This window comes from Ictidomys tridecemlineatus, chromosome 7 (assembly GCF_052094955.1).
Source record: "Ictidomys tridecemlineatus isolate mIctTri1 chromosome 7, mIctTri1.hap1, whole genome shotgun sequence".
Classification (NCBI taxonomy): Eukaryota; Metazoa; Chordata; class Mammalia; order Rodentia; family Sciuridae; genus Ictidomys; species Ictidomys tridecemlineatus.
Window position 1 is genome coordinate 7,732,679 of NC_135483.1, and position 24,323 is coordinate 7,757,001.

The following is a 24,323-nucleotide window of genomic DNA, read 5'->3' on the forward strand; positions in this document are numbered from 1 at the left end:
CATCCTGCTGGCAAACCTCACGTGTGAGCAAGCCTTTACAATCCTTTATTCACATTCAGAGGCAATGACTATACAACTATGATGAGGGCTAAATATCATTCTTGTCGCCTGAGGTTAATACTGAAGCTAGGCTTTAGCTGTATAGTCCGAAAATCACAAGTTTAGGCTCTATACAATGTTGCTTTAAGGTAGTAGTCCATGAGTAACTTAAACCATCTCCTTACTTTTGGATAAAATGTTGTTTTCTCCCCATACCCTCATTAGTATAACTTAGAGGGGACTTTTTTGTATATTAACTTTTCCTTCTTTTGGATTCCTTCCTTGGGACACACTCCCAGGAGCAGGTGGATGTTCTGCTTTGGCAGTTGTAACTGTGTTGCACCACCAATTTACTTTTCAAAAACACATTTCAGAGATCTTGAAGTTTCCCATCTAAACTTTGATTTTTAAGACCTCATGTTACTAAAAATACTTGATTTTTAAAGTTTTCTGGGTATCTAGTCTTACCGTGTTAGAACGTGTATTTATTTGGAACTCTAAAGTCCTGCAGGTGGTATAAAGGCTGGGTGAGCTCCTGTTCATCAAGCACAGTAGCCTGCGTTCATTGTGTTGTGTGGCTCTGTTCTGTCACTGGAGCTTCTTCTGATGGGTTAACTCTGATGTTATTGCCTCTTGAGGCAGCTGCTTGGTCTTGCCTTTTTCTGTCTGCTTGAGTTGTGTGTCCTGTGCTCTTGTCTTCTCTGGCTGCTTCAGCCACTGTGCTTGATGGAGTTCTCTTGGCTGGTTGGCAGAAGCTGTTTAAGGAGCTGGAGTGGCCAGGAGGCACGTACTGTGAAGGTCCTGGTGGCCTTATGGACTCTGGGTCTTCATGTTTGTGGCATCTGCTTTCCAAACCTGTCTTGCATCCTGTCAGTGCATTTCAGCTAAATATCCCTTCCTCTCAGGGGCCCCTGACCAGCTTGTCCGGGGGCACACCTCGTCCTGCGCCCTCATCCTCCACACCAGTCCGTGCCCTTGGTCATGGGTGGGGATTCTGAGTTATGTTGGCACACTTGCTGCTTCACATTTAGGTGATAAACTCCATGAGGGCGAGGGCTTTGTGCTCCTGTCCCCTCTCATCTGCCAGGGGCAGGTGTGGTCCTGGCACGCAGTGACCACTCAGCGATGCTGGCTAGGAATGAGCACAGCCATCCGGGTGGCCATCCGTTCTACCACCTTGCCCATTTCTGCTGCTGTTTCCTCTTGACATCCTTTCTGTCTCTCTCTGCCGTCTCTCCTCACCCCTCCTGCAGACTGGCTTGTCCTCTTGTTTGGTCCACAGAGTGAAAGGACCACTGGCTCCTGACTGTGGGCTTCACCTCTGGACAGTTTCTGCGCCTGGTCAGCTTGGCTCATTTGTCTACTGTGGTCTGATATCTGTGGCTGGAGTGGTGGATGGTGGCAGGGCCAGTGACACCCACCAACACCGTGTTGGTGGCGGGAGGGGGAACATGGAGATTCTTGATGGGGGGCGCTCCCGTAACGTTCACCAGCCTGCCTCACCCTTCGCACCTACTTCCTGGAGAAGTGCACAGTCCTTGCCCCACAGTGCCCACACCTTGTGAGGGCACTAGCCAGACCAGCCGGGGGCCATGCGCAGCCTCTGCATAGCTGTGGGCAGCACCGACCAGCAAGCAAAACAAACCTGTCATGAGCTAAAATTCCAGTGAGTGAGACGGATGATAAACATGATACAGATCAATAAAAATGCTGTATTACAAGGGAAATAGGAAAATATCTCAAATGTAGAGAAATTGAGATATGAAGTGAAAATGTGAAATGATTCAGTTTCAATATAGAACTATATAGGTCAAAAATGGAAGAAATGCCTCAGTAAGGGAGGATGGGGGGATGGGGATGGCTCTGAGGGGATGCGGTGGGAAGGAAGGTGGCATTCCAGTGAAGACCTGGGGAGCAGAGCAGCAGACCATGGGGGACCTGTGGGGGGGTCCTGGGCACTGGGAACAGCCAGCACAGGCCTGCGGTGGTGGTGGCCGTGGCCGTGGTGCTGCGAGCTGTGCCCAGGAGCGGAGCGGGAGCATGTCCACCTCCAGGGCCCTCCAGCAGGGCTAGCTGAGGGCTCTGCTCTGGAGATGGGGCCTCCTCAGCTCTTGGGTACCCGGCTGGCTTTACAGGCATTGCCTCCTGCTGTCTCCATCTTTGAGCTTTAGCTGGCCTAATTAGAACTGAATCTTCTGATCGTCTCCAAGAATGTGAAAGGGAGTTAAAGGCACAGGGCACTGCCAAGTGGTCCTGGTGGCCACCATGGGGAGGGACTGCTGCTCCGTCCCCTATACACACCTGGCCTTACTTCAGGGGCTGCCTTACTTTCAGGTGTCCAGGACCCGTGCCTATGGCCATCCTCCTACCAGGCAGTGTTGACTCCCTGCTTTTTTCTGACGAGGTCTCTGCGTAGCAAAGAAGAATGAGCCCAGGGTCATACAGGGTGAGCTGGACAAAGCCAGACAGAGCACTTACATCCCCTGCCACTGACCCCTCAGGTGGCCCTTTTGAGTGGACAGCTGTTCTGTGCAATAAGCCACGTTGTGTGAGAGTGGCACCAGTGTGCCCGTTGCAGGTTGTTTTGGGCAGCTTTTTATTACCATGACCAGGAGCAACTTGAGGGAAAATTTAGTTTGGGCTCATGATTTTGAAGGTCTCCGTAGGCAATCAGCTGTACTGGTCTAGGCCCAAGGTGAGGCAGCTGGGAAGCAGAGGGGTTGTGGAAAGGGGCCCAGGGAAGATGAGCCCTGCCAGGGTAGCCCCAGTGACCCACCTGCTCCAGCTCTGCCCCACCTGCCTCCAGCTACCGCCCAATGAACCTATTCAGACATCTGTGGACTGAAGAGGTCACAGCTCTCATTATGCATCATTTTACCTCAGAACATTTCTGCATTAACAGGAGCTTTGAGTGGGGGATACCTCACATTCAAACTGTGACACTGGTGTAAATTGTTTCTTGCCTTGGGGAAGTTGTAAGGCACCAACATTAGCTGAAAGGACTGTGTGACTCTCAACAGGATTTTTTGCAGTCGAATAGACCAAGGTTTAAATCTGGGCTCTGCCACCTACCACTTTGTGACCTGGCAAGTTGTTCAGGTTTTTGATCCTAGTTCCTTAACCATTAGCACCATTGGTGGGCAGTGCTCCCTGATTCGCAGACTTGGGTGCACAGTTAGACTGTGTGTGTCATGGGCTGGCAGTGTTCACAGTGCCCAGGAGGTCAGTAGGTAGAACTAGCCAGGTACAATGTGTGAAAAGTGAGTGATTTTTTAAAATTAGTCTCTGTTTCTTTTTTATAATTATTTTTTTTTGTTGCGATGCTATGTGACTTGCATCCACAGGCATGTGATATTCATCTGTTGCCCTTTGAGGTCACTGAAGCCGTAGTAAATGCTAATTTTTCCTGTCTACTTTCCTGTATTCTCAGGAGTCTCTTGATAAGAGTGCAACCTGATAATCTCACGGCATCTCTCCTTTACGACTAGTCATGAACCTGCATTCCATTATTTTAATTAGGCAGCAGCAGATCATGTCAAATGCTCTCCCAGGCCTGTTTGATCAGGGCTGTCGGGAGTTGCTGAAAACATTGGCAGTGTTGAGGCTCCTCCTCTTAGGAGCACTCTTCTTTCCTGCCTGCTGCAGAGCTTGGAGAATCGTATATCGGCCAGGCTGACTCCTGATCTCGAGCGAGGCAGCTCCATTTACGCATTTCCAGTCTCCTTTTTTAGCACTTGATCTTTTACTCTTTGATCTGAGTGATTATGAGTGACAAAATATTTATCACCTCTGAGAATGGTTCTTCCACTTTCCTCCACTCACTGTGGTGGTGAAGGATCCAAATACCACTTTCCTCAGGCTGCCTGGCACAGGGATGGCGTATTTACATGGTGATTCATGTATCAGTAGAGAAGTGTGTGTGAATGAGGTTATACTGATGACGTGTAGAAGTGTGTGGCCTTATGTGTAAGAAAGAAAGGACACTGTATTTAAGAGAAGGTTTCAGTTGCTCTCTGATGATAACATGCTTTACATGTGCAAATTTTTCCCACGTTTGGACGTGGAGAATCAGTAAAGTCTAATTTGTACCTGGAATGATAGGTACAATTATGGTATTGATGTTTATACCATTTGGATTTTGGAATTTACCCCCCTGCTTTTATCAAGGGTGTTTATTCATGCAAGATGCACAAACTTTCCTCTTTGTTCCTTGCCCAGTTTAGCTTAGTAAAATGCATGGATATGTCCAGTCTTGCATGCACACAAGTCCTGGGGTCACCAAGATGAGCAAAACATGGTTCCTGCCTGTGGGCAGTTTATGGCAGCCCCTGAATTGTAAGCGGGTGGTTATAGTGCTGTATAAGGAGACCTAGACTGAGGTATATAGCTGGTGTGTAGGGGCTGGCTTTTGGCCAGACACATCTTTGCTAGAGAGATGTTGTTCAAATTGAGTTTTGAGTTAAAGTAAAGAATGGCCTGATGCTGAAAGACTGCTTCCCAGCCATGGAAAATGTCAGCAAAATCTCAGGGGTCCGAGACCGCAGAGGTAGGCATATAGTTATGAGAGGTGAAGTAGCTGTGTTAACCAAGCTCATTTACAGAGGGGACAGGCACAAGAGGAGGTCACAGAAAGAGGGGGTTAGTTCTGATTCTGGAGGACCTTCTGTGTTGTGCTCTGGAACTTGAGCTGTTCTGCATTTGGGCCTGTTGCTGGTTATGTGTGGTGGATGATGGATAGTGGATGGCTGGATGGTGGATCGATGGGAAGGTCTCACAAAGGCAAAGACACCAGCTTAGGGGCTCTTGCGATTGTCTAGGAAAGGAATGAGGAGGATCCAAACCAATGTGAAGGTATAGAAACAGAAATAGACAAGACATGTCGAGTAGTTAGGATATGAAATCAGATGCTGAAAAAAATAAATACATACAGTGAAAGTTAGGGCCATAACAATGCTGAAAAATGCCACCAGGTATCTGACTTGGTGGTCATGTGGGTGCTGAACTAGGAGGACTGGAGCTGGAGCCTATCTGGTGAGGAAGATAACAAGTCTACCTCAGGATGTTTGGAGCAAGTCAGTAGAGTTGGATACTTAAGTCTCAGGTTTGGGGAAGAGATCAGAGTAGTGTAGACTTTGGCATCAAAGGATTATAAAAACCTGTGGGGGACAGTCATATGCAAGGATGCTTGCTGAATGAAAAGAATAGTTGTGCGGCTGGAACACTGTGGAACATCATGGTGTAAAAGAAAGTGGACAGGAACCACCTCAAAAATACTCAGAATGAATAGTCAGAGCCCCAGAGAGGTGGAGTGTCATGGGTCCAAAGAGATTTCCGGAGCATGGACTGACAGCAGTCACACTCAGTAGAGCTGAAAAATCCACCACGGGCTGGGCCTCCTGGAGCTCAGTGGTTACCTTGGTGAGAATGGGGTTTGCAGCCTGCTGCTGGCAGCAGACAGTTTTGGTTGGATTCAGGGGTGCGCAGCTGGAGAGCACAGAGTTTGCAGCTGTAGGCAGCCACACAGCTGGCCTGAGGGGGCGAAGAGGAGAATGCTCAGAAGAGCCAGTGTTGCTGGGAGCCATGCTGCAGGGAGATAGCTGTGTTCCCAGGATGCTTGCACCTTGGGAAGCTGATGGTGAACGGTTTATTGCTATGGGAAGTAGGACATATTTCTGTTTGGTTGCATGCATTTTATTGTTGCAAATGGAGATTTTATTTACACTAATCAGGAACAAATAATTTAGTATGCCCTGTATATATCCATTAATTTGTTTTACATGTTGGCCTGTTCATCCCATTATTGAATATTTAAATATCGCTGAAACATTAATCTTCCCGAGAGAGCAGTGCTTTATACTCTCTGTAGTCTTCTTTCTAGCATTCCCCCAACAACGCTGTTTACACTCCTAGCAGCTTTAGCAGTTCTGTGACACAAAGCTTGCTGCTTGAAGAATGCCATTCTGCAGCTTCCTCTGATTCTCAGGATCCCATCTGAGTTCCTGAGTGAGATACTCAGGCCCTTGACATTCTAGCCCCTAAACCCAGGCTCAGCTTTTGACTTCCTGCAGACCCCACCCTCAGGGTTCCAGAGGAAGATCCAGCTGCTCCATTTTCTTGACTTATAGCTTTCACCTGTGTGTACCCCTCCTCCTCTCTGCCCTTTCTCCAGGTGGCTGGGCACACCCTGCTCTTTCTTTAGGAGCCTGCTGAGTGTCGATGTGGGGGTTGGGAAGTTCCTGGTGGACCTGGCTGTTCCTTCTGCAGTGGCGGGCTCCTTTCCAGTCCCACCTGTCGAAGACTGAGCATCCTGCGTTGCATCTGTACACTTCCTTCCTGTCCCCACCTGAGATGCTGGCTCCCACGTGGCAAGGGACACTGCATGTACCCGGTTCCATGCCTGGCCCTCATTCACATACAGGGGCTGCCGGCCTGGTCCTCACCTTGTCCTCCGCTTCTTTCCAGGGAAGCAGTTCAAGTGCACAGTGTGTGACTACACGGCAGCCCAGAAGCCTCAGCTGCTGCGGCACATGGAGCAGCACGCCTCCTTCAAGGTAAGGGGACGTGGGGGAGGTGAGGTGGAGGTGCTGGCTGGAAATGACTGCTTTGGGGCATCACCTTTGCTTTTCAGGCCCCTTAGCTGTCACACACGGAGTCCAGGGAATGCCTCGGTTTCCTCCATGCTCTCTTTCTGGAAGTTGTGGCATTTCTCTCTTCCAAGACAAGGAATAGTGTGTAAAAGGATGCAAACAGAAGACAAGGCCCATTTTTACCATAAAAACAAAAAACAGTGATTTAGAGGAGAGAGTGCAGCTTTAGGGATACATATTTGTGTCTTCAGATCTGAATTACTACTGTAAGTGTATCACCTGGTGAAACAGGTGTGATGAGACCCAGCTGTTGGGACGTTTGAGAACAAGAGGCATAGCCCTCCATTGACCAGCATATGGCAGGGCTTCGGAGATGATTGCCTTCTGTATTCTTTTATTATCTCCAAATGACATTTCCTTAATATAGGCCACAGTATCCACGTGTTCACTGCTCACGGTGCAATTACTGAGCATCAGAATTGTGGTCCAGTGATTCCTTCTCTAAAATTGTCTGCTCATCACTTAGGGCAACATCACCCTTAAAGTCCCTTCTGCTGCTACTCCTTCTGGTGGTCTACACAGGGGGACATGGCCTCATCAGGATCTGCAAATGTGTTGCTCTAACATGATTTTTGAAATGGTGTCTACTGTGAAATCCCAGAGAATCTAAGGTGTGGAAGGGACCGGGGGTCACCACGCTCACAGTTTGCATTTATTGAGCATCTCTTATATGCTACTACTATGCCAGGAGCTAAATGTCTGGCCACTCAGATCTTCCCCATGTAGGTACTGTCACCCTGTTGGAGAAATGAAGAACCTGAACAACAGAAATCAACTAGTGACCCTTATTCTTTTCTGTCATACACATCTCCTCATACGAAGTGGCCATTGTCACATTGACTCACCCATGCTCTCCACTTGTGAAGTGACAAGGACCCTTCCCAGCAGCAAACCCATGCCACGCTCAGAGCTACCTGTGAGACATGAATTCTCATGCTTTCTCCTTTTAGAGTTGAAGAAGTTAAGTGGCTCAGGGTGAAGGGATGATATGCTTTCAAAACCCAGCAGTGAAGGGGCTGGCATTGGCCTTCATCTCTCACTGTGGTCCTTGCTCTTCTTCTTGCATCTTCTCAGTTATTTGTGCCTGGAAAGGGGGAGAGAACTAGAAACGGGAAGGCCATTGCAGCCTGTTGCTTATGTAGCTGCTTTTGACATCTATAATGAACACGGGTTCTTAGGAAGGACTCACGTGACATCTGGGGGAGTGTTGCAGTGTCTAAATTGGGGAAGGTCTTTAGTGTTATGCATAATTTGTATACAAGAAAATTAAGAGTTTTATTTCACATTTCACAGCTCCAAGGTGTGTTTCTTTGGGAGACCCCAGCTTTTCTGGATTAGTGAAGTTATTAGCTAGAAAGTAGAGAACCAAGACAGCCGTTGCTACCCAGCAGAATCAGTTACTGCCACAGCTGCTCAGCATTGGCAGGCTTGGCTTCCAGGCCATGGTTTTCAGTGTGGACATTTCTCTTTCCTGACCAGACCCAGCTGAAGCAGTGTTTCTGCCATGAAAACCTGATTGTTTTCTTTCCACGATTGTGGATCCTTTGGTTCACGTGCAGAGGAGGAGGATTTGGAGATGGTTTTAGTTAAGTTCAACTGCTGTCAGACAGTTGGTGTACAATATACTGGGCCTGGAGCTGCTATGGCTGAGCTAATTCTGGGAAGACTTAGGCCTGAGTGAGGAATACTGAAGCCGTCCTTGATCCCTTCACCCTGTAAGTCAGGGAACTTTCCTGTGCTGGTTGGTTTAGGTGGTGTTTCCCAGTTAATCAGGTTTAACATGACAAATGAAATTGCTCCATGTGGAGCACCTCATTCCACACAGTGGCTATTTTTCTTTCCCTGTCTTCTCTCCTTCCCACCCCTATATTAGCTTCCTTTGGCTGCTATAATAAATTACCACCAGTTTAGTGGTTTAGGACAGTACACACTTACTATCGCACAGTCCTGTAATTTAGAAGTCTCACCAGCATCTCACTAAGATGGAGTAAAGGTATTGGCAGGCTGTGTTTTCCTCTGGCTGCTCCAGGAGTAGAGCCATTCACTTGCTCCCTTGCTTCTACAGGCCACTTGCTTTCCTCAGCGTGTGGCCCCTTCCTCTTTCAAGCTGGCAACACAGCATGTCTCGGCATGTCTTCTCCAATTCGTCTCTGCTACGGCGAAGACCCTGTAATGACACTGGGCCCACTCACATGCCCAGGGTAGTGTCCCCATCTTAAGACAGATGATTAAAAACCGTATTCCACCCACAGTGTTAATTACTCTTTTCCATGCAAGGTTCCCTGTTCATAGGTTTCAGGGATTGAGACGTAGACGTCTTTGGAGGGGTACTATTCTGCCAATGATATTCCTCCACATTTTTTCCTTTCACATCTACTTTATCATAGAACATTTTCATCGAGGTCAGGAAATACATGGTATTGTGTTAGCTCTTGATGACTGTAATGAAGTACCTGAAGAAATCACCTTAAATGAGGATAGATGTACTTTGGCTCAGTTTAGGAAGTTTTGGTATTTGGCTCTTGACCCCATTGCTCTGGGCTGGGGGTGAGATAGAACATGGCAAGATGGGTGTGATGGAGCAGAGCTGCTCATGCCATGGTGAAGCAGAGAGGGAGGGAGGGCAGGAGGAGGATCTGGGGACAAAATACAGTCCCCAATGGCATGCCCAAGGACCCACTCCCTTCAGTTAGGTCCCACCTCCCTCAGTTTTCATCTCCTCCCAGTAGTCCTTTCAAAGTATGAAGCCATCAGAGGGTTAATTCAGTGATGAGGCTGGAACCCTCATGATCCAGGGACTTCCCAAAAGCCTCACCTTGGAATATTGCTACACTGGGGACCAAGCCTTCAAAAACACACGAGACTTTGAGATGCTTTCCAGACTCAAATCATAACAACATGCATACATATTCCACGACAGTATTAAACATTACTAACAAATCAAGTTTCTTTGGCCTCAGCATCCTTAGATACTGATATACTGTACTTGGTTTATAAGATGAAACCAATTAGCTTTTCTAGATATAGATATATAATTTGCAGTGTATAGTTTGTGACATGTTTTTATGTTTATTTTATTCTTTTAGGCATACATGACAGTAGAGTGCATTTTGACATACGTATATGGAGTATAACTTACTCTAATTAGGATTCCATTCTATATGTTCACTGAAGATGATTTTGAAAATGTTTGTTGATTTCTTTCCTTATAGACTTCTTAAATGCATGTTTTGGATGTGGCTGAGGTTATATAGTGCATGCAGATTCTTTCTGCTGGAGATCACAGCATCAGCTTGATATCCTGATAAAGCTCTGCTGGAGAAGGTGGCTGGCTGAGTGTCCAGCAGGTTTGCTAAGAATACTTGACCTCAGAGTCAGGTCGAGTAATCTCCCAAAGACAAGGCTGGACTATTAATTGTATTGTTCATTTCACCATCATCTCACAGGCATTTCTAAAAACATTTAGAAACTACTTTTAATGGCTGCTTAAGAGTAAGTCTCACAGTTAACCATGCTCCTCATTTCCATACTTTGGTTGTTTCTGGTTTTTCTGTTAGGACTAACCCTGCACTGGATATGTTCAGACTGAAAGCATTTCTGTGTGATCCTAAAATCTAAAGGGCTATGAAACACAGAATGAAGCCCCTTAAATCACTGGAATTTATAAACAGTAAAGGTGTTAGCAGGAACTTCTTGCAGCTGCAATTAAAATGTGTTCCCTAGGGTGGAGCTAACACTTTCAGTCTTAGAGAAGGGCCAGAGAAGATATTGGGCAAGATGGACTGCTGCTGGGCCAGGGATCTTTAAAGAGAAATGGCCTTTTCCTTCTGTGGAGCTCTTCGACTCCTTGCTTTCTTGTTGATAAATGAGTCTGCAAGCTGTTCTGTAAGGTGGTGTGAGCGATAGAGGGGGACTGCTTTTGGGGTTCTCACCTTCTCTCTGCTAGGCTCTCATGGCCCATGACGGTTGAGAGGAATGTTCTCAGTGACAGAGCTGGTTGAGGCAGTGACAGTCGCCTTGCACAAAAGTGAAAAGTGCCTGCTTTAAGTAAAGCTTTATCTTTTCAATTAAAGAGGATATGCTTCTTTTTGCTACCATGTATATGTCATTACAAACTAAATTTGAGGGTTCATTTTATCTTCTATTCACTTGTGAGGCTGGATTGTAATTATTGATTCTGAAAAAAATAGTTGTGCTATTTTCTTTCTGGTCATGAGAGACATTGAGGTTGGGGAGCAGGTACAAAGAGAGGGGGGTGGGAGGCAGGAAGGAGAGAAACAGACGCTTGCCAGGTCGGCTTGTATCACAGCCCACACAGAATGCTTCTTCACGGGGCCATTTCAGCTGGTTTGGGTCACTCTGCCTCCCTCATGGGGTTGCTTGGGAGCTTGATTGATTAGCTCATTCATTCCAGGAAATGGCTAGATTACTTTTAGCATACTTGTTAGGTATCAGTCTGAGAATGGTATTTTAAGATAATACTTTTCAAAAGCCAAGAAGAAAGTATTGAACAGCTGGACTTATTCTTATTTTCCTGTGGTGTTGGCTTTATGTGTCTTGCTGATTTGAATGGTTGTCTTGTATAAGCAGAAGGTGGGAAAAGCATAGGTCACCAAGAAGGAAATAGCTCTTGGCTACATGATGAAACATCCAGCTTCACTGATAGTGCGGTTTTATTTTTCTTTTTACTAAATTTTATTTTTTCCTTGGATTGGCTAACATTCAGAACTTTGAGAGCACCCTCTATTGATGAGACCTTTGAGGAATAGGCTCTTTTCATACATAGCTGATAGCTCTGTAAATGGCCTACAACTGAAAATGGCCATGCCTCTGTGGAGGTCAGTTTGGCAGAATCTCTCAAGATTGCAAATTCATATAGCCTGATTTAGCATTGACACTTGTAAGAATTTATCTTCTACAGATACAAGTAGCAGATTTGAGAAATACATAACTGTGTGGTTATGCATATATAGATATGATAACTACGTATGGTTATGCATATATAGATATGATAACTACGCAGGGCTAGTCAGTGGAAACAACTGAAACGCCTAGGCTAGGGTAAGGGCTAAATAGAAATGGGGCATCCATACACTAATAGGCTTGCAGCCACTAAAATAGAGTACCAAAGCACTGTGCTTATTTTATACAAAGACATTTATCATATATAATGAAGTACAAAAAAGGAAGATTAAAAAGGGAAAAACTGTGTTGTATTACTCATGTTGCTTTAAAGGCTTTACAAGAATTTATAAATAAACAAACATTTGTGTCAATGTTCATCCCAGCACCTGGGAGTGGGGTGAGGGTGGGGCAGAGGAAAAAAACAGATGAAGGTTGAAACTGGGTAGATGGAAGGACAGGTCTGTGTAAGACCTTCTAGCTGTGTATAATTTTTGAACTATGTGAATTGAATGTTTACCTATTCAATAACTTTAAGTTAAGAGCAGCAACATTTAAGTAAAAGTGATATCCTAGAAACTACCCAAAATCAAATATGTTCTCATTCATCTCATCCTATGGAGATAGTGGTAAAATGCCTGTGAGAATTTTGGTGAGATTCTGTTTGGCATTTGAAAATCTCAGAGCAATGAGATCTTAGAAAAGCATAGGATTTAAAACCAGATAAGGTTCAGTTCCTGGCTGTGCCGCTTGCAGGCTGTGTTTAACTTCTTTCTATAGGTTTTATTATCTGAAAAGTGCTGATGGTGATCTCTGTCTCCTGGAGTTGGAGGTATTAAAGGGAATATAATTTTTATGAGGAGATGATATAGTACATGGTACCTGGTGGGCAAGCAGAGAAAGTTGCCTCCTCTTTCCCTCCCCTGTCTCTTTAAAACTATTCCAATTTCCCAAAAGAAGTTTGAAGCAAGAAGTATAAACCAGCCTGATCATGTTCATATTCTTTTTGATGAGATTAAATTGTGCTTAAAATACACTAAATATTTTCCAGATATTAAGTTCTTCTCTTTATTTGCTTTACCTACTGATGCCATTTTACTTTGTAGAGTTATTGGGGTTGTTGGCTTTGGAGTTAGGCAGATTGGGGTCAAAATCTGGATGCTGCTACCTACAAACTTACTACCTGACCTTTGGGGTTTCTTTGCCTTTGAATAGCGGACTCCTTTGGAAAATGTGAATGATGATATGGGTGTTTCCAGGACTGTTTTAGGAGGAGTTGCCCCGAGGAAGCTGCCCAGAAGGAGTGTCTCCCTTCCTTGTAGGCAGACTTGGCTTCCACCCTGCCAAGGCCACTCTCCTGGAGGAGGTCCTGGGGAGCCTCACCTTGCCCTCTCTGCATAGTGCTGGGGGCCTTCTTCTTAAAGGCATCTGGCCCCTTTCCCACCACACTGGCTCTCCTCCAGCTCTAGTCAGCATTGGGATCACTACGGGCTTTTGGCAAAGGTGTGCATGAGGGCTTCTGAACCTCTGAACCCAGGAGGGCCCAGCCTGCTTCCTCTACCCACGCACTTCCCATGTGGTCCAGATGTGGGGCTCCACGGGCCACAGTCTGATAGCCATTGCCCTGCATTTGGAACTTGGTGAAGAAAGGCCGTGTTTAGTTATTTACATTTGAAATGTGTTCTCATAAACAGCGTAGAAGGGCATCTTACTTGTGTGTGTGCCCACATGTGTAATCTTGTGTATGTGTCTGGGTAACTAGTCTGATAATCACTACCTTTTACTCAGAGCTCTTAATCCACTTATCTTTAATTGGATATAAACATATTTTACGTTTGAATTTAACAGTACCATCTTGCTATTTATTTTCTCTGTCCTGTCAGGTCTTTTCCCCCTCCTCTTTTCTGGCTTCTTTTGAGTGAATCGTATTTTTTCATATCCCATTTTATCTCCTGTATTGACTTTTTATTTTAAATGTTTATGGGTTACAGAAAAGTTTTGAAGGCCATAGGAGTGTTTTTCTATATCCCACATCCAGTTTCCCCTGTTGTTGCCATCTAATATAAACATGGTAGGTTCAACAACTGATGAACCAATATTAAGATGTCGTTAATAACTAAAGTCCATATTTTGTTCAGGTTTCTTTGGTTCTTACCTAATCTTTTTTTCTGCTTTTGGATCTCAGTAGGCTACCATATTACATTAGTTGTCATGTAATTTCAGGTCCTGTTTGCATTTGAAAGTTTCTCAAAGTTTCACTTTTGATGACCTTGGAAGTTTTGAGGAGCCCTGGTCAAACGTTGTATTGAATGTCTTTTTGGGGGGATATTTTTGACATTCAAACTGCGTGTGTGTGTGTGTGTGTGTACACGCGTGCGTGTGCGCGTGCGTGCTTTTGTGATAGCTGTGAAGATTACATTATCTTTATTTTAGCATAGTCTAGTTTCCTGTAGTATGCTTCTTCATGGACAATATCACTCTAGTTCGTATTACTCTCCTCCTATGTTTTTTCTCTTGTCAAATATATTATGTTATAAACTCCTCAATACAGTGTTGTTTTTTGCCTTAATCAATAAGTATTTTAGAGATGTGTCAAACATACCCATGAAAATATAATTTTTAAAAGCTTAGAAAAAATAAAGCTTTAGAACTTAATTAAAACAATTAATAAGTGCAGATGTGAATTTACCTGCACGTTTATCCTTTCTGGTGCTCTGCATTTTTCCCTTTTAGGCCTGGGCTTCCCTGTTTCATGTTCCTTTGGCTTGGAGAACTTCCTCTAGCATTTCTTAAACGCTGGTGTGCACAGTTCACTTCCCTCAGTTTTTGTTTAAAACTGTCTTTACATTTTCCTATTTGAAAATGGCTTTACTTTTAAAAGAGAATTTTGATGATTGCAGATTTCTAGGGGAACATCACTCTGAAGATGTTTTCCATTACTTGTTGTCCTTCAGTATTTCTAACCTTTATTTTTATACCCCTGTGTGTAAAGGGTCTTTTCTCTCTGGATGTTTTTCCTGGTTTTTCTTTTTTTTTTGGTTTTCATTATATTAATGTTAGTGAGTCCAAGTGTGGTTTCCTTTACTTGGGGTTTGCTGAGCTCTTGGATCTGTGGTTTGATATCTTTTATTGGGTGAACCATTCTCTGTCATTTTCTCTTTAAATCCTTCTCTATTTTAATTTGTTCTCTCTTTTCTTCTTGGCACAATAATATCCCATACATTTAACTGATCTTATCTCACATCATTCAGACAATCATTCATTCTTGTCTTTGTGCTGCAGTGATTTCTGTTGACCTTTCTGCAAGGTTATTTACCTTTTCTTTTGATGTTTGAGCTGCTATGAAAACTATCAGCTGAATTATTCATTTTCAGTGTTTGAAATTCCTAGTATTTTCCTTTTTTAATAGTTTTTATTGTTTTGCTAAATTTATTCATCTGTTCATGCATGTTTTCCCTTTTCTCCTAGAGCCTTTATCACAGTTATTTTAATGTTTGGATCTAATAATTTCAACATCTGGGCCATCTGTGCATCAGTTCATAGAGACTCTTTTTCTTAATTTGAGGTTACATTTTCTCAATTCCTTCCATGTCTTGGAATGCTTAATTGAATGCCAAATATTATGTGTGAAAAATAGTAGAGGCTGAGGTAAACATTTGGCATGGAAGAGTGAATGTTCTTACTGTGGGGATTGTGCAGAAGAGTTGTGGTGCAGGCCTCCTGCCTGCTTTCCTTTGGGAGGCCTGCTTACAAGCTTGGCCCTTGGCTGGTGTCTGGGAACTTGTACTTCACAAGAGTTCCAAGTACTCTGATGGATAAGATGAGCTTCCTCTGTCCACGTGGTACAGGAGGGTGTTTCATGCTGAAGACCTACTTGCCTTTTGAGAAGTCTGGAATTTTGGTGCATGTAAGGCAGAGAGTGCCCACGTGATCAGCCCCCAATAAAATCCTGGACAGTGAACCTCTGGTTAGCTCCTCTGGTTGCACCTTCATATGTGTTGTCATTGCCCACTGCTGGGGAAATCAGTGTGTCCCATGGGACTGTTCTAGGAGAGGACCCTCAGCTTGCACCTGGTTCCCCGGGCTGTGCCCCAGGGATCTCCTCCCTTAACTGATCTAGCTTTGTCTTCTTTAGCTTTAACAAATTATGTATTGGATCCTGTGAGTTCTCTCAGTGAGTTGTTGAACCTTGAGGTAGTTTTGGGGTCCCTCAGCACAGGAGTATGCAAGTCTAATGTGCAGTTGGGTGGATCTGGGCTCTGTAGGTCCAGAGCTGGCCGTCCCCCCTCTGCCTCCCATCTGCAGCTGTTCCGAATCCTTGGTCAGGTCCTTCCTTCTAGCAAGGCTGAGCATCTGATCACCAGTGAGACTCCAGCAACTCCTCTGTTGCCTGGCTAGCTGCTGGCTTTCTCTCTATGGGGCTTTAAGAGACTTACAGCCAGCCTCCAGCTTTCATGTTGCCATAGCTCTGCTTCTCCAGCCCTGCTCTGGCTCCCATGCCTTGGGAATTCTCTCCAGTCTTCTGCCAGCCCAGCTAGAGAGGCTGCGGTGCACTGGGTGAGTCTGTGGACTTTGTAAGGGAGGGAGGCTTTCTCCCCCATCCTGTGTCTGGTGATGGTCTATGCGTCACAGGGAAGAGGTGGATAGGCCACTGTGCCAGTCATGAAAGAAGCCATGGGTTTCCTTCTTCTAGGCATTTTATTCCCTTTCTGGATTTAGCTCACTTAAGTGCCTTTGTGTTCTCAGCAATCTGATGGATTTTAGAGAAAGTCTTGCATGCTTTTAGTGTGGGAGTGATGGTCCTTTATGGTTCTCCACAGCCTAACTGGAGCAGAAACTTGCCCCCTCCCCATGATTCTGACAGTGTCTACCATTGTGCCTGAGTGGTGTGGGTGCCGCAGTGTTCACCTTGCCCTCTCCTGCCTGCCCTGACACGTGGCTCCTCAGCTGCAAGTCAGGAGCCAGGAGAGCAACTGAGCAGCAGCTTGACCCCAGGTGTGAGAGACCCAAGTGGACGCAAGGTCACCAGGGCAGCGTCCACATGGCACTATCCTTGTGCAGGGCAGGGAGGACTGGAGATGCAGGGCCCCTGTGGAGTATGAGCAGGGGAGAAACCTCAGTGTGCAGGTGGGAGGACGCCTCCTTCTTACAGTAGATAGCCTTTCTGACATTGGATGCCGCACGGCACTTCAGCCAGGTGGCCTCAGGATCCAGCCCTGCCACTTTCTCCCTGTGTGGTCTTGGACAAGTGCCCTAGCCTTTGTAACTTACCTGTCATGTGGGGAATGGGGGCAGCACCCTTCTGAGTATATTGAAACTAGTAGGGAAGCAAGTGACGAGGACTCGGCACGTGGCTCTCAGACACTAGTTCCCAGCAGATGCCTCCTGGCTTCGTTGGCTGCTTCTCTTCTCTGCACACTTGTCCTGACTGCACTTCTCTCTCCCTCCATGCTGCCTTTGTCTCACATACTTGGTTGTGGCAGCCTCTGCTGCTCAGAGTTGAAGTCACCTGTTTCTATGGATGTGTTACCCTCCTTCATGATGTGACTGAGCAAAAGGTCTGTCCTTTGACACAGAACCTTGTGCCAGGTGTGCCTTTCACATGGAGTTCCTAGTAACTGGACCTCAGCTGTGTGTTCCCCTCCTGCTTGTCCTGCTGCTGTGCCCTCTAAATCTGACTCTGCAAGAGGGTCGCCCTGCACATGCCCCCTTCTCTCCTGTCACTGCCCTCCCTGTTTCCTTAGTTGCACTCAGAGACATCACAAGGCCCTGACACTGGAGGGAGCTTGCACATTGGCTCTCTCCTCTTATGAGGTTTCAAGGGCACCAAGACATTCTTGGAGAGCAACTAAAAAATGTGGTGTGTGAATGTATAAGTCGGCAAAAGAAGAAGACCCCAGTCTGAAATCAGAAGCTTTGAAACCTTTACCTTTAGGAACTGCTGTATGACTTAGTGCTGACCCTCCCTTCCTACCTGAGACTTGACCAGTGGACAGAGAGTTGTGGTCCTTCTGAAGGACAGATCCATCCTCTCTCTTGCAGCCAGAAACCTCATAGGTGTGGGCGAGTTTGTGAAAACAGCCAGGGCCATCATATGGACAACCACAGTTAAATTTATGTTTGATAGGTGTCTAAATTCAGTTGAATCCTCAAAAATTCATGCTGTGAAACCAAAGGACTCTATTGCCTGTTGCAATTTAAAATTTACATGACTGTGGTATTTTGATGAGCTTTCCTGAGTATTCCATGTGGAGGATGTCCTACTGCAGTCCAGTATTCAGGATTTTAGGGACAACAGAAGGACAAATATGTGCTTTTTTTGTGAAAAGCATATGAAATATTTACTCTTTGGTTCAGCACATCCTTTTCAGGTCCCAGGCACTTCTGTGTCAGGCTCTCTGCCAGGCTGGGAGCCTGCGGGGGGAGGGGAGTCTGGGTCGGACAGACTCACAGGTCTCAGCAGAGCCACATGTGCATCTTGAGGAATAGCAAATACATTGAGTGCTGCAAGAGAGCTACGTACCAAGGACTCTGGGAGCTCAGGAGACCAGCAGATTAACTCTTCAGCTTCACCAGCTTTAAGTCATGATGTAACTGGGGTAATATAATATTATCCTATTGTGTGAAACCTATAGCTTTAAAAACCTGCAGAGAGCTCTGTGTTGACTGTCATCTACCTCTTGTTGCCTTCCTGATATAATGGAATGGATCACAAAGGCCTTCCTAATGTGCTCGTGTGAAGCCAAAATGAGTTACATATACAAAAGTTGTGAGCATGTGAGCACACACAGTGCATGAGGGGGCTTAGATGCCAAATCACACAGAGGCGGTGTTTGGATGAGGTCAGTCAAGGTTGTGGCTGCATGAGCAATTCACTTGAGGTTTTCATTCTAAGGAGAGCAACTGAGTGACAGATGATCTCAAATAAGCAGAATGTTTGGAAGGTACACACTGGTAAGCAATTCAGATTCACAACCTGAAAGTCCCAGTTCTCAAAGTGCTGTGTCATCTGCTCTGCTTATGGCATTGTATTTTATTTATATTACAATTTCTGTTACCCAGGAGATGGTTTTATCTTTCCATGCAAAAGTTCTACCACAAGGCAGAATGTTTCAATGTCTAGTGTCAGAATAAGGAAGATGGACGGACCTTTTACAGCAGCCACATGCCTGATAATACAGCAGGTGTTTTATGTGCATTTTTTTTTATTCAGAAAGCCCCTACACAGTAGGCATTAATATCACATTTTATGAACAAGCAAACTGAAGCCCAGAATCTAGTTAAGTAATATGCTCAAGAGTCACACAGTTGTCAAATGGTTGCAGAGGGATTTTGACCTTGTGTCTTTATTGACAGTTTCTCTCTATCCATTAGTCTAGGGTTTCTCACTTTCAAGCAAAGCAGAGGGACATTTTTACCCCTTTTTCCTTTTTTCCTCCATTACCGTCTTGATTATATAAGCCTGCAGTTATATGTGTAGCTGTCAAAACTCAAGCAAAATCTTTAAGCAGAATGCTGACTGAGTGTGAAGTTAGCAGCCAGAATATTTTCCAAGTTCAGGGGAAATCACTGAACCCAGGGGCAAAAGTAAAGTGTGGGGTTTTATTGGTGGTGTTTGTTTTGCTTTTCAGTTCTGAATTTTCAGGACAGTGAAGAATTGGAGATTGCACATGTTTCTCTTGTTTCCTTTGATTGTGGCATGTGTGTAGGAGGAAGAAGGATGGTGGGAGGTGGGGGCAGTTAGGAGGGGCCATTTTTAAAATTGCTTTCAACTGAAAAGTCTCTGCTAAAAACCTTGGTTTCATCTTCAGCTCCATGTGCTTTAGATTTTTAAAGGATCTTTGGAAAAAAAGAAAATCAGATAGTTTCACGTTAAATTAAAATCTTGTCTATCTAAGAGTGTGCAGTATATTCTCTGGAAATATTACATTTTTGACAGCAGAGGTGATTACCAAAAAAATCAATAATCAGAGAATGCTAAAGAGTCTTCTAAGCTCTTGCATGAAAAGCAATTAGTGTGGATTGATTTACTGTTGTTTATTGTGATGAGATAATTGCCTCAATGCAAGCCATCTTTGAACTTGTGGTGCCCCATGGTTTAAAACATTTATTCTTTTAAATTGTTTAATTTGTTTCTGGCCTTATTTTAATACCTGGCTTTTTCTGTCTGGATCTTTGCTCCAGTTTTGGTTTTGTTTCCGTTGTCATTGACCCTGAATGGAGCTCAGTTCCAACTTTATGCTCTCAAGTTTAAAAATCCTAAAGAAATGGGGGGAAAAAGAAAGGGATAAAGTCATGAGACTTTTGTTCCCTGGCCAAGGGAACTTGACCTTGAGCCTCTCAGATTTCAGGAGGGCTCAGGTTACGGACAAGTGTGGCATACAAAACTCTGCCTGAACTGTACGTGGCCATTGGACAAGGAGAAGGGGATGATCTTCTCATTCACATGGGGACCCTGTAAACATCAGCCTTACTTTGGAACTCAGTTCAAACACCTTCTAGGCTTACCATCAGGAACACCGGCTCCGGGAAACTGCTGCCCTCCTGGTGCTCTTTGTGGTGTGGTCTTTTCACATCTCTTTGCTTGTGTCTCTTTCTCTGTCTTCTTCTCTCTGCTGTGACTGTCAGTGCATCATGAGGCTCTCTGTGTTCCTGTCACATCAGGGTCAGCCATGTGCCCCTTGCCACACCCCTCTTTGTGTTTGCAGGTCTGATTTCCTACTGGGCTCAGGCAGAGGAGGAGGTGAGGAAGGATTCCACTTGCAGATGCATTTGGGGAACTTCCCTTAAGAGTACTGCTATGCATCTTATCATTTGCCATCTTGGTCCTTGTTCTTGTGAGTGTGTACATTTTTATTTTTTGGCTGGCTCACCTGCCAGTTCAGGGGAGCAGATGCAATCTTTGGAGACTGGCCTGGTGACCAGGTCTTTTGCTATTTGAGCCTGCACATGGCTCTGCCAAAATGCCTCTAAGGAGGATGAGAGCAGACACTGAGGATGTCCACTGAATGTCCACATTGTCATCTAGAACATTCCAAGAAGGTCACAGACTTGACTGAGCCATAATCTTAGGACCTGAAGGTTCTAAGATTCAGTGCAATGAAGCTTCTCTGAGTGGAAAAGAAGATTCTCTTAGGTACATTACCATTGAGTAGCAAGGTGAATCCCAGTGAATATTGGCTCTCAGTTTATATGACCAGAGAACTTACCCTCATTTTTAACCCAAGTGCCTCCAGTGTTTAGGTCTGTGAAACAGGAAAATACTGGTTAGCAGGAAATCCCCAAACAGAGAAAATAGTAAAATGAACCTGGGTGGCTTCTGGTGGCAGACAGAGCATACATCTTACAGAGGGCTACAAATCCCTGCCAGCTTGCCTGCCTGCCTATGGCTCACTCAGCCTCAGACTCCACACGCCAAGTGTAGACTCTGTGTGGCCTGCACCGCACCCTCCTGCCTCAGTTTGTGTCTGATCTCCTCTTTGTGCTCTGTTCCCAGATGGGACCACTTTCAGGTCTTCACCCTATAGCTTTATTTTTATATGTTTAAGGACATCAGCTTATTTGTTCATGGTGCAAGAATGGAAATTCTGTGTTTTAGTTTTTGTTCTTCTCTCAGCACCTAGGCAGCACTTAATAAATATTTATTGAGGGAATGAATGAGTAAACAAATAGACTACACAGAACATTAGTGCCACAGATTCATCTCATATCTTCTTCAAGGGTGCAGAGCCCAAGGACTCGGGGTTCAAAAGATTATCCATTATGTGGCTGTGCTGGGATCTCCACTCCATTCTCAGTTCACCGTGTGGCCTTGAGCTCTCTTGCAGTAGTGAAGGGTGTGGTGGTCAAGCTGAGATGGAGCACGCATAAGTGCTGTAGAAGTGAGATGCTCTGTTCTGAGGGAACCAGCAGGGTCCCAGGTTCACTGGATTCTTTACTTTCACCAAATGCTGTGAGCCAGTCCGTCCCTGTTGCCAACAGATGATGGCGCATCCCATCAGGAGCTGCCTCTTGGCAAAGAGCAGGTTTAATATCTATAAGAATATTGTTTTCTTGTTTTGGGCACAGTAAGCCTTGTTTCATTATTGTATTATGTTCAAGGAATCTCAGTGGAAATTCCTGTAAAAGGGCGTGTATGTAATCCTTTTCTGGTGTGTTCTTTGGAAATCTATGGAAATGCTGTCATGATCGATCTTCAGTTTTACAGCAGTGTTAACCCTGTTTGACCTACAGGTTTGGAGGCGGTGATAGACAGCAGGTTTTCATGGGCAGGCCAGACAGAGGTTGTAGAGAGCAAGTCCCCAAGGTGGGAGCAGCAGGGCAGAGGAAGAAATGGTCAGTAGGTGGTTCTTCCAGAAACTTAGGTGCTGGAAAGACTACTGCGAAATGGTTAATGCTCTGATTTGAAGCCTGAAGTCATCTGCAGAGCTTCAAATATGGTATAACAGGGAGAGTGGCAGGAACCACCCAGGAGTCCATCAGCAGGAGTAATGGTTGCTAAGCAATGCTTGTTTGCAGTGGCCTTGGCAATGAGGACACCAGTGGCCCAGGAAAGTGGCCTGAACTTTGAGGTCAGGCAGACCTTAGTCCAAATCCTAGTTTGGCTGCTGAGTGACTGCAGTGCCTTCAGCTCCACCTCCCAGGGTCTCATTTGCAAAATGAAAAATATTAACTCTTCTTTTCCATGCCGAATTGAGGCGTGCAGGAGAGACCGTGACCTCTCTTGTTATCCACAGTGAACTCGGTTGCCCCTTGATATGCTGCTCTCTCTCAGCAGTGGCAGGAATAAACTTGGGGATTCTTAAAACTCCAAATGCAAACTTTCAGGTGAAAAGGAGTATCGTGAGTTCTCTGCCTTGGTGTTTGCACTTAGTTTCCATGTCCAAGCTGCCAGTGGTTAGTAATTTGATGGACCTCTTTGTGCAGGCTGCTCTGTTGACACTGTTACTCATTTATGCAATTGGTGATATCTCTACCCATCAATGAGAAATGACGCTGACCATTGATCTCTCCATGGCAAATGGTAGGGAACATATTGCAGAAACATCTGTTCTGATTGCCCTGTTCCAGAAATAAAATCCAGGTAAGACCTCCCCTTGAAGAAGTTGTCACTTCATCCTCTTCTTTCCAGACTCTGATTAGATGAAATTGCTTCCTCAGTCTCAGTAGTAACTAAATTAAGTCTGGGAGAGAGATGAGCCCTGAATTCAAAGTTCTCAAGAATTTGGGATCCCTCCCCACCTCCTCTTAGCTCAGCTGCTCCTCTCAGGTGACTTGGTGCTAGCTTGCATTTTACTGGATTGATGGCTACCTCAGACATTAATGAAAAACCTCTATCTTCCTGTAGAGTTTTCTCAGCTGCAGAAGCACTGCTGTAAATCTTATACGTGTCCTATCACTGAAGCCCCAGGGAAATGCTTGCATAATCCAAGACCATCGCTCCACCCGTGGAGCTTGATTTAGGTTCGACAATGCTAGAGTTATAGTTAATATTTTCTGCAGGCCTGTCACTCCTGCTGTAGTCTCCTTTTTAGACATTTTGGGTTATGGTGGATATGCTAGAGCACATTTATAGAACCAGTGCAAATTTTTATTGTACAGTGAAAAAAATAAACCTAAAATCACTTTGCATGGCCGGCGGTGTCATCGTTAGTACCTGATGGTGACTACCCTGGGGTTCTCTGTGTTCTAGGTCTTTCACATAAATTACCTGCACTCCTCCTAAAAGCCTTGTCAAGGAGTGGGTCTATGTCCTGTTTCCCCACTTAGTCGTCTGCTTTCTTTTCCTGCTCTTTTTTTTTTTTTTAACTTATCATGAAATAGAAAGTATATCCAGAATAGTGCATATAGTTTAAATGCATGGAAAGAAGAATAATTCTTAAATGAACAGTTGTGTAGCCACTGCCTAGAATGGGCCATGCCAATCATCATATGTCCTTCTGCAGGGCCTTTCTGAGCCCACCACTTCACTGTTCCAGAAGGGAGCACTATCCTGACTTCACTGAGAATTGCTTTTTTATTTTCTTTATAGTTTACAATCCTTGTGTGCATCTCTAAACAGAGTAGTCTGGTGTGTGCTTTTGTGCATGTTAATTATCTGTATGGATTTATATATGCGTTGTATTTTTGTCATGTGTATTTGTTTTGAGTATGCTTCTTTACTCAGCCTGTGTTGTAAGACTGAACAGTGTCCTTGAACATGGCTCTGACTCTTTTCATTTCTTTGCAGTACAGCATTCTATTTTGTGTAATAGTCCTCTGCTGCATGAACCAGCTTGGCATTCTTATCCATTCTGTTGCAGATGGATGATGGGGTTTTTGTCTTGGTGCTGCCGTGAGCTCTGCTGCTGTGGACATGTATGCTGTCAGCTTCTCTAGACCACGGCCATAGCTCCCTGCAGCAGCAGCACACAGGAGCCCTTTGGTCCCTGCCTTGGTGCCTGGCCTGGGGGGCATGCCAGCCTCTCTGTGTGGTGTCTTTGTTAGGATTGCTAGTGAGGTTGAACCTGTTCACATATTTCTTGACCTTGAAATTCCCTTCTTTCCTCCTTTTCTTTCTTGTTTCTTTGGGAGTAAAATGTCTGATTAATTATTTCCCCACTTTTCTATTGGGTGATTTTGTTGTTTTCTCATTTTTAAGAATATTTATTTTTTGTAGTTGTAGTTGGACACAATACCTTTATTTAATTTATTTATATATTTTTATGTGGTGCTGAGGATCGAACCCAGGGCTTT

General features: G+C 44.9%; 1 protein-coding gene across 6 annotated transcripts in view; it reads left to right on the top strand.

The window, feature by feature from the left end:
* The window catches only part of Zfat (zinc finger and AT-hook domain containing), a 175,582-nt gene that overhangs the window by 100,394 nt on the left and 50,865 nt on the right, over positions 1 to 24,323 (top strand). For all 6 annotated transcript variants that reach the window (XR_013423768.1, XM_078016678.1, XM_078016677.1 and 3 more), the window contains one exon: positions 6,502 to 6,590. Coding sequence is in view for 5 of the 6 variants with exons in the window: in XM_078016678.1 (XP_077872804.1) it covers positions 6,502 to 6,590 (89 nt within the window). In the remaining variant the exon portion in view is untranslated. The remainder of the gene's footprint in view (positions 1 to 6,501; positions 6,591 to 24,323) is intronic.